Raw genomic sequence first — 14,572 nt, 5'->3', positions numbered from 1 at the left:
TATTCAAAGGTGTGTTTATTCTGCACAAGATTCATTTTTTCCCCGGTTACAAAATATCTTTGTTTTTGCCCACCGAGTTTTTAAAAAAGTTTTTATAAATGTTTATTTTATGCATTTTTTACCCCTTCCACAGATTTTGCTAGTTTTTTCCCAAATGAGGGGAAAAACATGGAAAAAAATTTCATATCTCTTTATTTTCTTATTCCCCCCCCCCCCCCATCCCACATATTTTTTATTTTCCCCCCTCTTAAGCAGGGGATCCCATTCAGAATACATACCCCTATATAGCTAGCCACAGCCACTAGGATCAGATCATGCCTCATGTTTATCACTTTACTTGGAGACTTGACCACTTATCTCATATTTGATTTTTTGGCCTTAATTTTTCAACAACAAAACAAAACATATCCATCCCTGTTCCAAAACTTAATAGTGGCAAAAACTATAAAAATAGTTGCCACATAGATCCATAGATAGTAAGATCCAGCAGGCAAATACTGAAAACAAACATTATTTAACGATGGTGAAGCTACTCTTTATGTCATTGTCTAATGCTTTATTTTATAAATACTGCATAGAATCGAAAAAGACGTAATATAAACAAAATGCACGAATATTAATGCGACGGACAATTTCAGGATATTATTAGAAAGAAAGAGCGTAAAAAAATAATAACAGAAGCAACCATGAAAAAAAAATTACACTTTTATCTATCTGAAAAAATCTCGAAGTTTGTTTACTTTAGTTCATAGGTACCTAACATAAAATATTTATAGGTAATACTTACCAGATGAATAGAAAATGGAAAGCAGAAGAAAAATAGCCAGAGGTAAAGGTGTATGGTGTTGGTAAAGATTCTGAAAATTAGTCAAACATTTAGAATCAGAAAGTACCTAGGTAAGTAACTTATATTATGTGTATAAAATGTTAAAAGTTTTAGAATCATAAGCTTTGGAAATATAAATCAAGTTTTAATTTGTCAGTTAAAAAAGATCAAATTTTTTTCCAATTCAACTTTTGTATTGCCTAGTTTTTATTCAAAAATAATACTGCATTTAAAACATTTTATACATCAATATTTTGTTTTTTTGAAGAAAAAAAAAACGAAATATCTTACTTGTGATAAGGATCATAGTACCACCCTCCAGTAAAGGAGGACCATACGCCCTGGCGTAGCTGCTGTATTATGTCCAACAAGGACCCCATCACCTGTAAAAAAATTTATTATAACAAATAATATTGTCTTCAAGAGATGAAAACGCATAGGTAGGTATCTTAAGAAGGAAATATTCTTTAGGTATTTATAAGAAATCAAAATACATCTTCTAACTTCATCTCCTTTTGATCGGCAAGTTACTTAAATGTAAACCGTAATGGCAATCCTAATCCGGGGATTTTAAGGGATAAGACAATGGCCGATAAATTGATGAAAATACCCAATAATGATACACAAAATATCCTCTTCTATAGATTACAATTCTTGGTTGAAAGGTGTGGACACTTAACTGTATGAATCAACATTAAAGTCGCCAAAGTTGTTAAACCAACGAATAAGAAACCCTTATTTAAAACTTTGTTGACTGGTGTAATAAACAGCCCATTTCCCCTTCCTTACTGATCCGAATCACTTTCGATTTAATTCGCCAAATTTTTGCCAGAAAGTACGAATCTAAATCCGAATGAGTAAAACTCTGAACTTTAGCTTAGATTCGCTCGTAATCTTAATTCGTTTCGAATGAACCCGCTTAAAGTTTAAAAATCCGATTTAGTGAATTTGCCACTTTTATAGGTATGTATTACAAAATTACATTAAAATATAATATAAGCTGGGGCGTATGTTTTACAACAAAATTGAACTTCTTTCCCCATCTATTATTGTACCAGTTTTGAAATTTTTCTCCACCCCAAACCCGAGGGGGTGTAGTAGGAGAATTATGGAGAATACATACCCCTGATGAATATTAAAGTTATCGTAAAACCAACATCAAAATAATTTAGACTTATTTAAGAATATACTGCCGTGCCCTTATTAAATAGGTCTAAAAATTGTTGATATTAATTGAATAACCTGTCTTTATTGGTCTTCCCCTAATCAAAATTATATTTACTCATTTTTTACATCTGAAAAAAAACACAAAATACAATTTTACTATTAGAGGTACAAACGTGAAAACTTTTATTTGAGTCTTAAAATTGATTGTTTCAATATTTTACAAAGTTTAGTAGGTATTTTGAATGAATAAGTTAGATATTTTCTATTAAAAGTGGATTGGAGTCAAAACGTTGGACAAAAAAAGAAACACAAAAAATGAACAAACAACTTGTCAATAATCATCATGATATTATCATGTTTTATTCAATACTAAATAATTATGATCATTTTGGTGATTTTACTGGTGGATTTATATGGGCTTGATCTTGAAGTGGAGACCGATGAGAGAGAACACCATACACTTCAGATCCTGATTAATTTTATTTGAAAGATTTATCATTATTTTCCAATAATTTTTTAAAAATATTAGTCAATTACTAGGGAAAATGCTAGATACAAAAAAAACGCATAAGACAATATATTTTGAGTAGAAACTTAATATAAATGAAAAATTTTAGAAGACAACATACCTACACAAAAAGGAATCAATTAAGTCATAAATTCAATATTCGAACTTAAAAACAAACTGTATTTTAGTTTTTTAGAGTAGTAAAAGCTCATTAAAAGGAATGGGGGGGGGGGGGGGGTAAGCGACCGATAGTCACTAAGTGAAATCACCAAATGAAAAACAATGATGAAATCCCCAAATTCCTGAACGAGGTAGTAGAAGCAACGGAGCCCATCTGGATCTCTGGACTGGTTCACATCCACCAGGCTGCCGATCTTGCTAGTCGTGAAGCTAATATGCTCGTCTCCAATTACAATCTCCAGTTCCTAAACATGGGTCCAGTTAAATAACACTAACACATAAATTCATAAAGCTAATACCCATGCGGGTGTCAAATCCTGAAATCTAAAGTTAGTAACCTAACTGAAAACGTACTCAACCAACGTAAACATAACTACCTATTTAATGATTTTTTACTAGTATCAATTATCTATTTTGCTGAATTTTCGACCCTTTGAGGTTGAAATAGACATTTTGTTAACTAATACAGTAAAATCCACCAAAAAAAGTATTTTTTTAGGGTTTGAAGCCCAATCCATATTTCTTATTGAAGTTTTAAAAGACGCATATGTCATTGTTCTCTATTCATTTCCACATCAGATTATATAATATAATAACTTTTATTGCATATCAATTAAAATCGGAGATTATAGAGCTAAAGTTTTGTAGAAGTGGCTGAGGAAGTTTTTTTTATATATTCTGACGTGGAAATGTATGGAGAACAAGGACACAAGCGTCCTTTAATTCTTAATAAAAAAAAAAAATATGGACTGCAAACGCTAAAGAATACTTTTTTATTAGTCATGGTATATATTATAATATATACTATATATATTGTATACCTGACGTCCAACCCTGTCAGGTTGTGGCCACAGGGCATCATCTTCAGCCATGATTTCACTGTCCTCCACAATTCTGCGCAGCTCGTTGATCACCTTGCTGTGCACAAATGCCTCCTTCCTAAACAACACAGAGCATTGCAACGTTTGAAATTGATGTTAGTTTGATATTATAGTAGCAATGGGTTGAGATGGATCAATAAGTTTTAAAACCCGTTTCAAAATGAAATAGATGAGGTGATTCTACTAAAAGGTTAACTCCATGGAGTATTTGACAATTTAACTTAAAAATGTCTATTTCAGTGAAGCTAGGAGTTCTACGTTAACCCTTTAAAATAGCTGATAAAAGGACAAATGGAAATTTAAGATTATACAGAAGCTTCGCTACTAAAAATGAAACAAAATAATAATTTTATTTCCCATATCGCTTCGAATTCGATTAAGATAAAAGCCAGATTTTTTTAGTCCGTGCTTTCGAAATCTCGGAAACTGGTTTTCATCTTATAATTGTACATTTCATATCCGCGGAAAGCTGTTTACAATACGAAGCGAGAAATAGTTAATTCCTAACCTGATCATTGTGTCATTCTTATAGTTGCTGTTGTTAGCATATCTCAACTTTCCATCGGGACGGAATTCGAACTCGAGGAACTCATGACCAAACTTGCCCTTGTGTCCGACGTAGTATCTTAGGTAGAAATCGTTGCTCATCTTTTTTGTCTGAAATTTTTGCGGATTATATTTGAAAACATCGACTATATTTTTGTTTTTTTTTATAGCTGTCTTTAAGCAGCTGATATTATTTACATTAGCAAAATGGTTAACATTATTAGGTAAGTACAACTAATATGTAAAAATACATGCAATAAAAAAATTTAATTATGATTATTTGCACTTCCGAGTAATAAAAAAAGCGTTTAGTTCGTATTAAGGATGGCAATCTGTCAAATTTTTGGACCGGATTTGGATTCTTACAAGAATCCGTCCAAAAAATGGCGGATTCTCGCGGATTCCGGATTCCTGTTTCTAGCAAAAGGCTTTTGTAAAAAATAAAAAATTTAAATGCTACATATGTCCTAAAATTAATATTCTTATTTTTTTTTTCTATAATTCACTTCCGAGCATTGAACCAGATTTTAAAAGATATTATATATAATAATGATAATCTTTGCCTTCAAAAAGGGGGAGTTGAAAGAAAAAACTCAAGACGCTAATTTTAGCCCACCAATTAAGAATCCGAATCCGCTATTACAAACGGATTCCGGATTCGGATTCCAAAATTGGCTAAAAATTGGGCGGATTCCAGATTCGGATTGCCAACCCTAGTAAGTATGATATGAGTTTCATTTTTTTCACACTTATTTATAACATGTAGGCAAAAATAGTATAGGTATAGAATATAGGAAATTGATAATAAATGATCACAAGGTTGTGTGAAAGAGCAGCCATGAATAAGCAAATATTTAGGTACTTTACAAGCGTATTCGTTTACATTTAGGTACATTATTCAATACAATAATAAGATAAAATAATAAAAATAATATAATAACGGTCAATAATAATACATTAAAACATTTTCTTAATTTTGAGTATGGATATATGGTATAATAACATGGTGTTTTTTAACAGTGAAGACTATTTACATAGCAAAGATATAACAAATGTTAGAACTTTAGGATAATTATGAGAATTTAAAAGAAATGTCAAAGCACTCTTTAAGAAATTACGCAAAACGACTTCTTGTCAGGGATTGCCACTGGATGAATAACCTGTTGTTGCACTTCACCCTCTTGATGTTCAATAGCCTCCGCACCCACATCTACCTCGTTATGGTCCACAACAGTGTCCTTGTTACGAACAAGGTGGGCAACATTGGTAGGACGAGTGGATGGAGTCAGCGGGACTATTTTACCACTCAAATATGACGTCATAGTGTCATCGTTTCTAAATAAAAACATATTATTAGAACGCCCTTAATACCTATACAGAAATAAATTTTTTTTTCTTGAGACATGACATATTCATCTTATACTACAGTAAGGGATTTTAAGGGTTAAGACAATGGAAGATAACTTGATTGATAAGAATTTTTAATAAGAAAACTGTGGGTACCAGTTTAATTAAAGTGAAATGCCCCCTCCCTCCCTGTATAAAGTAGTAAATTTCTAGGGATCAATAGCATATTCATATTATGTTTATTATAGGCATAAGGGCTATTCAATACAGATGGACCGACACTAATTGTAGGGAAGATACGCTATTAACAAATGCATTCTTTTGTTGAGTAACAGCGATAATAATACGACCTACCTCAAGCACCTGGGGACCTCTCTGTCCTCGTCATAGATAGACGGAGATCTAAATATTGACTTGGGTGGGGCAGTGCCCTCCTTTTTCAGCTGCTTAGCCCTGTGTAGACTCAGAGATTTTACAGAGTTTCTCGCGTGCTTTCTAAACTCTGTCTTAGTTCCCTTCTTCAGCTTGGCTTTTGAATCTGTTTTAGAATTTTATGTTAATATTTTTATATACGAAACTGCACAAAAATTCTTTATGTCTGTAAGAAACTTGGGAAAACGTTATTACGTTTTTAAAATTGTATTTGATTATAGATTAATATTTATATTGAATGTTGCTTATTTCAAACCTAATATTAATCATTATGATAAAAAATAAACATAAATTCCTGAAATTTTGGAAGCAGTTTGTACCGCCACTGGGCTAGGTTTCTGTAAATTAATACTTCGGGGGGCTAGCGGGGCCCTCTTGGACTTCCTTGACGGCGTGGTTCTAAATAAACAGCGGCTGTATTTCATTTTCCTAAAGCATTATGCTCATGGCATGGAAGCTAAAGCTATTTATAATTCATGTACTACATAATATCAACAGAAGGTGAATAGAACATTTAAAAATATACCGATTTTTTTATTATATAATGTAGCAATTTTTGTTTGTTTGTAGCTTAAGATTTCGAGTGCATTATTTTTGGGAAGCTTCATAAAGACTTGAGGTTGTTTTTAGACTAGGTATTTTATTCTTTAGATAGAAGACATAGGATGGATTTAGGTCTTTCTGCAGATACCTTCTCCATCGGATACAGAGAACCTAGATGATAGAGGCGCAGACTCTAGTACTTCTATACAGCAAATGAGAAAGGAAAGTATTAAGTTGTAATTGGTTGAAATCTTATTCATTTCTTACCTAGTAGGAGTTTGATTTTCCTTAGCTTTTCTAGGGGGGGTTTCTCTCAGTGGAGTAGAACCAGTTTCCCTTGATCTTGTACTCTAAATAAAAGACTTTAAGAAAAAAATGACTAAACAAAGAACTACCAAAAACTTTCTCATTTCCTGCAATAAAAAAAAAAGAATTATTGCTAAACATAAATTCTAAATATATAACGTGAATAAACTTTACTTTTTAAAACCATAACAACCAAAGATAGGTGCTTCAGCTTTGTATAATAATGGAAACTGCGGTGGAACCGCTTAGTAATAGTCAAAGAACTACTGCCAAAAACCGCAAACCTTTAGTGATGGTTGGATTGGATAGCTAAAGACAAACCTGTCGTAATTTAAGTTCATTTATCATAGGAGTAAGGGCAGTTGAAGAACTGGCTGTTTCTTCTAGATTCTCATTCTTTTCATTGTCAACAATTGAGTCATCTTTAGTAGCAGAACCTGCTGTAATTCCAGGACTTTCCAGGATTTTCTTTAATTTCATTGGACTTTCAGTTCTAAACATATTTTTTTAACTAAAGGTTTTTTGATATAAATAGGTAGAATATCAACAAGAAAAAATATTAGATTAAATAGAATAATCAACTGTAATACTGTAAAAATATTCATTTTTTAAAATATTCAACTATGATGGTAAGTTTAAAGTACTATTAAATATCACCATAGATCAATTCTCTGCCTCAGGCATGTTAGTGTGAATACGTGAGTGGACAGTAGATAAATTAAAGAAAAGCAAAGTTTTTATTTTATATCTAATTATATATATCACTAGCGGCTTCGCCCCTAGCCTCTAGGGGCTTTGCCCCAAGAGGTGATAAAAAAAATTAATGTGAAATTCGTAAAAGGACAAAGGAAATCTCCTGCAACAAAAAAAAGGACCAAGGAAATCTTCTGCAATAAAAAAAAATGGGGGGGAGATTTTTTTGTTTTTTTGGGGGGGTGGGGGTGTCCCACCCCCCCAAGAAATTAGCTTAAAACCATCACAGGACCAGTAGGTATAATCCCTGAAAAGTAGAGCCCAATCGGTTCAGCGGTTACTGAGATCTTAAGCTTCAGACGGACAGACATCGTTCTACTTTGTATTATAGATTTTCTTGATTTAGCTTAGCTGCGCTACTGCTTATAAAAATACCTGGAATCTTGTTTTCTTTTTCTGGGTGAAAAGTTTAACAAAGATGCGAGTGGTGATTTAGTTCTGGTTTCTTCCCGCATTTGCTCTTTCTTTGCATCTTCAGTTCTAAAAATATTATTTTATGAAAACGTCTGTAAAATGTATCAGAGGAGGAAATATCTATCACATTCACTATTATGTTGCATAAAAACTTCCATCTATTTTCCTAAAATTTATTATTAAAACTTTAAAACGTCCTACCTAAACCTGCAGGAAAGCTGTTAGGCTATTTGTAGCAGGAGGCCCGTGGGACTTTTCTTAACTTTTGTCTTACCTATTCTAAAAGAAGCAAATAAGGAGGTGGGGGGGGGGGGGGGGGTATATAAATGCTCCAATTCAATTTCTACCTTCGCATGAGCATGATCTTGCTAAGACTTTCCCGTCTCATTTTAATGATGTCTGGTTTTCTGATGGGCTCAAACTGGTTGCTTTCTCGTTTCAATGTCGCCCTATTCTTCTTCAGTTTAGCGCAAGCCTAAATCAAAAACATAAATCTTTTAAAAGGCTTACTTCTAAGATTTTATAGTTTCTATTTTTTTAATTATTTATCCCTATAAAAATCAAGTAGTCGGAATGTATTGGCCATTACACAGACCAAAGACGTACAATGAAAATATATAAAGTCTGACTTAAATGCTACACTAGTAGGTATAATCTATTTTTAAATAAATATCTTTATATCTACTGACCTCTTGAATATCTTCAACCCATGAAGATTCATCCGCATGTGTTGTGTAAAGAACTAGCGTCTCTTTTTGGCAGGTGACAGTGAACACACCTTTGCCAACAACATTCTCTACTGATGTATGTTTCAGCGGGAGCACACAACAAACCTCCAGGCAATCAGCTTTTGGTAGGTCTAGAGATTGACCGGAAAGATGGCTGTGACCTAAAAAGAAAAACTATACTTAATTCAGATATTATATGTTTATCTTGCTTCAATGAATACTAAGAATTCATATAACCTTATAGATAGGTACAAGGTGTGAAGAAGTGAAAAAGATTTGTTGTTTAATGAATTATACAGAGTATTGCTGTATTATGCTAACTAATCCCTATATAAAAGAGGCAAGATGTCTGTGTTTTTCTTTTATTTTAACATACCTTTAATTTTACAGTACATGAGCATGTCAGTACAAAGGACAAAGTATCTTGGTTGGGCGTGACCTCCAGACTTGTTCATTTTCATCAAATTCCCATGGCGGATAAGTTTTCTGTTAATAATAGTAATCATTCAATTTTTATATTTACAATTTAATTAGGTACCTACTCTACTAGTAACTTGAAACAGAAGCTTTATTTTTGCTCTTTTAGCCAAATAAGACAATTTCAAATAATTTGATAGAATAATTTTTAAGAAACTCCCCTTACATTAACACTTGAAAGTTTTTGTCGAGTATTGGCATATTTAAAAAAAAAATAAAAAAAGGTAAAAAAGTGTCAAGGTAATTACGGCGGGAGCGGCGGTTTCACATTGTACCTCATTAAAGCAACTACCATGCCTAATTTTGGTGTTAAAATTATGTTTCAAAGTCGTTGCCGCCCCCCCCCCCCCCACTTATTTTAATATTAGTAAAACCTACCTGCCCGGTTTAACAATTTTTGGTACGCCACCAACCAGACTTTTCTGTATATTGATCATCAGCTGATTATGCTCATGATCTTTGATTTGATCATTGATGTACCAGGCTATGGCGTCTATTTGTGTGCGAGCTTCTTCCAGGTTATTGCGGTCAGGATGGAAGCGAGGTGTGTTCTTGATTATGTCATCCAAAAGCAACTTGTACCTAAATAACAAAGATATAAATTAAAATAAAAATATGGATAAATACAATATTCATACCTAGAGTAGATTGATAGGTACCTAATAGGTGAAAGTTTTATTTTTTTTAAAAATATTTTTTTTAATTATAGCTGTTTGATTACCTTGGAACACGTTGTATTGGAGTAATAAGCAGAGAATTCAGCTTTTTCTGGACCTCTGGTCGAGTCTCCGCGTTTGCCACCAAGGTTCGAACCCCTTTGTGCTTCTCTTTCCATTCTTCAATCAGTTTAATGGCACTTTCAAAGTCATTAGCGTAGGTTGAGTAAAATTTAAGATATGGGGCAAGTTCTAGAAAAACTTTTCCAATTTGATCTGTGGATTGTTCCATGGCTGTTAATAGCTCTTTGTTAACTTGTCTGAAAATAAAAAAAAATGTGCTTACTAAGTTACTATCATAATTAAAAAACAAGCTAAAGTATATGCAAAATAACAGCAACACGCTAACGTTTGGTATTTAAGATATAAAAATATACAGTAACTTAAAGCTGAAATTAAATAAGTTCTTATGAGAGTGACTGACGAAAAAAATGTCCTAAAAAACGTAGCCACTGAAAAAATGCATTAAAACCACCCCACAATGATCAGATACGCATCCGTAATACACGGACAGACGTACATAAGTATCACTATCAACCCAAAGTTTAGAAAACCTAAGCCTTAGCCTTATTTACCTAATGCCAAGAATATCTCCAAAAATAGCTGCAAACACTTGACTTGGTAGCATGTCTGCTTCTTTTATGGGATTCATAAAATATTCTTCTATTATTTCAAGTTGTTTTAAATAATTCCGTTCGGAAACAATAATTTCTTCAATTGCCTGAAAAAACAAAAAGCTAATTTAAAGATAAAAAAAACTATTTTGACCAGACAAGTATATCGTGCAATTAATGGAAGTTTTTTTTATGATTTTTTAAATAGCTTTTAGTTTCCTTGTTTCTTAATTTTTCCATTTCTTTGTCTTCGGATTCTTTTGATGTTTGTGCCAAGGAAGTCAATACTCTTTTTCTTGTCCTAAAATCAAATGGATAATATAATAAATATAGTATAGGTATATATTTCCCTTATCAATATATTGAACCAATAATAGAACAATCTGGATATATTATTTGTCTTAATGTGCTGAAATTGGTAAGATAATACAGTTATCTATTTAATTTATCCATATATAAGTCAGCTTAATAGTTGAAATTCTTAGGATTGAGCTAACTTTTGGGAAATCATATCATCCAAAAATTTTAATTGGTAATTTATTTTTTAGTTGGACTGATTTTTGTACCCATCTAGGGTAATAAATCTATTAAAGTGTTTTTTATTTGCTACATTTTCTGTGGAATATTGTTTTTAACATAGGTTGTAACCATGGTAAGGTTGTAATAAAATGTCTCACCTTGAAGTTAGAAGATTCTGTCTGCTGATAACATCTTCCAATTCTCTGCTTAGACTTTTACTCCATTGTGGCGTGCAAGGACTTCCAGACGACGTACCTGCAATATCTTCACCTGTCGCCATTTTTGTATATAAATGTTTAATTTTATCTGAAAGGGAAGAAAGGCGATGATCTTAAAATGTTGTTACATTATTGCATATAATATGTTGATGATATTACATGCATTAAGATAATCATAAGAAATCACAAAAAAAATAAAAATATATATTTGTCTTTAATTAAAAACAGGACGCCATGATTCCAGCTACAGACTCTAGGTCAATCTTCTCATTGATATTCCTAGTCTTGATGATCTCCTCCTGGCTGGCAAGGTACACAACTCCATCCTCTCCTAGGCTCCAGCCGTACATATCAGTCCACTTTCTGATGGCGTTCTCGTCCACAAGGCCGAGCAACTCCCTCAAGACAGTGTCCTCAATTGTCTGATAGGTAATTGAGATGACATGGCAGACAAACTTGCGCACGGAATCCTCAAAACCTACGACCATGCCAGTTAAGGTCTGGTGATTGTTGATTTCCTTCCAAAAGGTCTTAAACTGGCACATTTCCAGGAGCTCTGACAGGTACAGGATTGTGCCAATTTTCTGGTCCTCCAAAACGTCTTGACTCAGCATGGCCTTGCACAGGACAATATCATTGTGAGGCAGATTAGTCAGAGAGAGCAGCAAAATTTGAGCCACAATGTCAAGCTTGTACATCTCAGGCATAAACTGGTACAGCTTGAGCAGAGCTAAGTTGGCCTCCAGGTCGTACCCCTTCTCTCTGGATTGCAAATTGACATAGTGTTCCAAGGTGGGCACCTTGTCAGGATTGTACCTCTCAATGCCTGTCAGCATCTCCTTGATCTCGGCTTTCATTCCCTCCATTTTTAAAAGTTACAAGCAAGATACCGCCTTGTTCTGAAATTAACAAAGATTTACATAAATTATAATACTTCTGAACTGCATATCTCAGATATATCAAAAATAAAAATAGGTTTTCGTTTATCAATTAAGATATCAATTTTATGAATAGCTTCTAAATTGTAACAACAGAATTTATTACTATACAAGATATATATCATATTATCAGAAGTAATTAAATAAAAAAATCTTTCAAAAAAAGCTTAAATACCTACCAAGATAAATTTAAAAATGAAACTTATCCTGTTATTTAAGGTAGTAAGCTTTTTTAGTTTATATTAAAGGATCTCGCTTACCACTGAACCGATATGGTTCTCCTTTACAGTAAATCTTCTTATAGCTCCAAGGACGGTTTTTAACCATTATGAGGAAGCGTATTTTCACTCTCCCAAAATAAATGAACAAAACCCCTCACCCCCCCCCCCCAAAAAAAAAAAATATTGTTTAATTTATTCTTTTTAACTCAAATTAAAACTAGAGGATCGAGGGGGGGGTAGGGCAACTTTTCCCTACCTTATAAATTCCCCTAGAGGCCTCGAGGGGCGTAGCCGCTATATAGTATATATAATGCAAACATAATATATATATAGGTATAGTCTTATACAAAAAAATTGAAAAAATACATATATAACTTTTAAAACATTTCTTTATGTAATTTTTCTCAAATACATGGATAAAATTTAAGTTTATTAAGGATTTTTCTACTACTTATTTAAATTTCTGAATCACCTTGCTTGCACATTATTTACCTTTTCAACGAATGCGGCTTGAATCAGCTGTTTGTTATTGTGTACACTCAACCAGAACGGGACAAAACTAATCACAACAAAACTTCCCACAACTCTGAATTTTGTTTAAAGTTTACTTTCTATGCCCAATGAACATAAAAAATATGTATAAATTTTAAAAAAAACTATTAGGTTTGTTTTACGTAATTTTTTTACCTATTAACATGAGAGCATTTGTTTTAATTGGGGAAAATATCTACATAGAATATCTGTCTTAAACTTTTCTTCAGCATTAGGAAACAGCGATTTCTTTTTATTGTTTGTAATTATTATTTGAAAAATCTATAGATAGAATTGTTAGACGTTTTATTATTAAAAATACGTTTTAATAAAATTAATTAAAATTTGTAATATGATGGTTTTGTATCGATGCATGCTAATAGATTCAGCGTCGATACTTGTCGAAACCAATTGCGCATGATTCAGGATCTTTTTTCCCCTTTTTAGCAAGTATTCCTCTTCTCCCTAACATTCATTTCCCCTTGTTTATGAATTTAGAAACAGACTAAACGTCGACAAATGCACTTTTTACCCCGTTATTTTCTGAAATATGAAAAATGATCATTGAATTGTTAAGTTTGGGCTAATAATTTATGTATTTTGATAAATCTTTTTTTGTCAATTATAAAATGTGAAGATAACTCATAAAAAGTCAGTTTACAAAAGTTGAACACTGCCGGACCGCCATTATTATTTTTATTCCAAAACAAAAACAAATCTCGAAATCTCGGCGGTTGTCGAAATCGCCATCAATTCCGTGATTATTGCATGATTACTATTTTGTACTTTATTATTATTTGTTTTATTTTAATGTTTACATTTTTAGAAAGATTGCGTGTTTTTATAAGTTTATGTAAAAATAAGAACAAGATAGAAAATTTATGAATTTATTTATGTTTACTAAGAATTTTAAATTTAGCGATCCATTGCATTGATAGAATCAACTTTTTTCAATTTAATATAAACTATATTTTAATTCGTTGAAATATTAAGAAATGACTTTAATTAATTAAGTATGATTTTGTTATTTTAAATTTGTACCGTCTAAAGAAGTACGTGTCCTGTCGATTTCAATCTTTTCATGATTGACTTATATAACATTGTGGTATATTTAGAAAAGCAAAGCAACTCTACAATCTCTACCAGAAAGTCCTTACGTATATAAGACATATATTGCATGATTTTTAATTCTTTTGACATTTTTTAACGTTTTTAATTACCTATCGATCCTATATATATATCTGAATTTTTTAATTCCTTTTCCAACAAGGTACACTGTTATAAGCTATGAATCTTCTATAATCAATTCATAAAAGTGAAGCACAATACTATGATAATAATAATGATTTTTAATTCTATTACAGATTAATATTATTCAAGTATATTGACTACTGTTTAAAATGTCAGGACCGCCTAGGCTTCCGCCGGGCATTTCATTGCAGCGGGCGGCCCCTGATCCGCCCCAACCACATTTGCCGCCTGGTATCAGTATTAAACGTGCAATTGACGATTCTTCCAACGATAAGCTGAGAAATTTACCCAGGTAGGTTTGACCGAACTAACATGTATAGACATTTTGCATTGTTTGTAGTCTGATATTTGATGGAATTTTTGGACACAACTGTTGAGTGTTACTCTTGTCAATGATTTGATTGATCTCTAGTTAGCAGGGTCGAAGCTACCAGAGAAAAAAAATCTTAAAAGTAA

At 32.4% G+C, this 14,572-nt stretch overlaps 5 protein-coding genes across 16 annotated transcripts in view; 1 reads left to right on the top strand and 4 right to left on the bottom strand.

Moving 5' to 3' along the window:
• Positions 1-2,124, bottom strand: part of LOC145326139 (uncharacterized) — a 69,424-nt gene extending 67,300 nt beyond the window's left edge. For all 5 annotated transcript variants that reach the window (XR_013881764.1, XR_013881766.1, XR_013881767.1 and 2 more), the window contains exons 1-4: positions 2,069-2,124; positions 1,118-1,209; positions 788-857; positions 420-497 (exon numbers count right to left, since the gene is read on the bottom strand). Coding sequence is in view for 1 of the 5 variants with exons in the window: in XM_080169263.1 (XP_080025389.1) it covers positions 420-497; positions 788-857; positions 1,118-1,206 (237 nt within the window). In the remaining 4 variants the exon portion in view is untranslated. The remainder of the gene's footprint in view (positions 1-419; positions 498-787; positions 858-1,117; positions 1,210-2,068) is intronic.
• Position 2,125: 1 nt separating this feature from the next.
• Positions 2,126-4,218, bottom strand: LOC145326142 (protein mago nashi homolog). Its single transcript, XM_080169268.1, has 4 exons — positions 4,071-4,218; positions 3,503-3,620; positions 2,808-2,926; positions 2,126-2,466 (listed from the first exon to the last, which is right to left on the bottom strand). The coding sequence occupies exons 1-4, from the start codon at positions 4,208-4,210 to the stop codon at positions 2,403-2,405; spliced, it is 441 nt and encodes a 146-aa protein (XP_080025394.1). The 5' UTR covers positions 4,211-4,218; the 3' UTR covers positions 2,126-2,402.
• Positions 4,219-4,260: 42 nt separating this feature from the next.
• LOC145326140 (uncharacterized) lies at positions 4,261-11,258 on the bottom strand. Of its 5 annotated transcripts, none has more exons than XR_013881770.1 (15): positions 11,116-11,258; positions 10,660-10,739; positions 10,400-10,547; positions 9,830-10,084; positions 9,487-9,690; positions 9,008-9,117; positions 8,593-8,792; positions 8,251-8,378; positions 7,865-7,969; positions 7,058-7,229; positions 6,698-6,780; positions 6,186-6,316; positions 5,810-5,996; positions 4,821-5,443; positions 4,261-4,393 (listed from the first exon to the last, which is right to left on the bottom strand). XR_013881770.1 is itself a non-coding variant. In XM_080169264.1 (14 exons), the coding sequence occupies exons 1-14, from the start codon at positions 11,235-11,237 to the stop codon at positions 5,215-5,217; spliced, it is 2,154 nt and encodes a 717-aa protein (XP_080025390.1). In that variant the 5' UTR covers positions 11,238-11,258; the 3' UTR covers positions 4,664-5,214. The 5 variants fall into 5 exon arrangements, 2 of the variants coding, with proteins under 2 accessions (XP_080025390.1, XP_080025391.1); XR_013881771.1 differs by having other exon boundaries at positions 4,267-4,393; positions 4,858-5,443; XR_013881769.1 differs by having other exon boundaries at positions 4,299-4,440.
• eIF3k (eukaryotic translation initiation factor 3 subunit k) lies at positions 11,258-12,107 on the bottom strand. Its single transcript, XM_080169267.1, has one exon. It carries the CDS (start codon positions 12,039-12,041, stop codon positions 11,394-11,396), a length of 648 nt encoding a protein of 215 aa, XP_080025393.1. The 5' UTR covers positions 12,042-12,107; the 3' UTR covers positions 11,258-11,393.
• A 1,299-nt stretch (positions 12,108-13,406) lies between these two features.
• Positions 13,407-14,572, top strand: part of bon (tripartite motif-containing protein bonus) — a 41,933-nt gene continuing 40,767 nt past the window's right edge. For all 4 annotated transcript variants that reach the window (XM_080169256.1, XM_080169255.1, XM_080169254.1 and 1 more), the window contains exon 1: positions 13,407-14,408. In XM_080169256.1, coding sequence (XP_080025382.1) covers positions 14,266-14,408 — 143 coding nt within the window. In that variant the 5' untranslated portion in view covers positions 13,407-14,265. The remainder of the gene's footprint in view (positions 14,409-14,572) is intronic.

This window comes from Acartia tonsa, chromosome 8, assembly GCF_053477335.1.
Source record: "Acartia tonsa isolate MP-2025a chromosome 8, ASM5347733v1, whole genome shotgun sequence".
NCBI lineage: Eukaryota > Metazoa > Arthropoda > Copepoda > Calanoida > Acartiidae > Acartia > Acartia tonsa.
This window is presented reverse-complemented; position numbering and strand designations above follow the sequence as displayed.

What these genes read in the sequence shown, in the direction of transcription:
- LOC145326140 (XM_080169264.1), bottom strand. Translation starts at nt 11,237, where the DNA reads ATGGCGACAGGTGAAGATATTGCAGGTACGTCGTCTGGAAGTCCTTGC. An exon ending in CATGTACTGTAAAATTAAAG is followed by an intron (nt 8,793 to 9,007) that starts GTATGTTAAAAT and finishes TTTTCTTTTTAG; the next exon opens with GTCACAGCCATCTTTCCGGT. An exon ending in GAGGTCCCCAGGTGCTTGAG is followed by an intron (nt 5,444 to 5,809) that starts GTAGGTCGTATT and finishes GTTTTTATTTAG; the next exon opens with AAACGATGACACTATGACGT.
- eIF3k (XM_080169267.1), bottom strand. Translation starts at nt 12,041, where the DNA reads ATGGAGGGAATGAAAGCCGAGATCAAGGAGATGCTGACAGGCATTGAG.
- LOC145326142 (XM_080169268.1), bottom strand. Translation starts at nt 4,210, where the DNA reads ATGAGCAACGATTTCTACCTAAGATACTACGTCGGACACAAGGGCAAG. An exon ending in AAGAATGACACAATGATCAG is followed by an intron (nt 3,621 to 4,070) that starts GTTAGGAATTAA and finishes TGTGTTGTTTAG; the next exon opens with GAAGGAGGCATTTGTGCACA. An exon ending in CGTTGCTTCTACTACCTCGT is followed by an intron (nt 2,467 to 2,807) that starts TCAGGAATTTGG and finishes AAATAAAATTAA; the next exon opens with TCAGGATCTGAAGTGTATGG.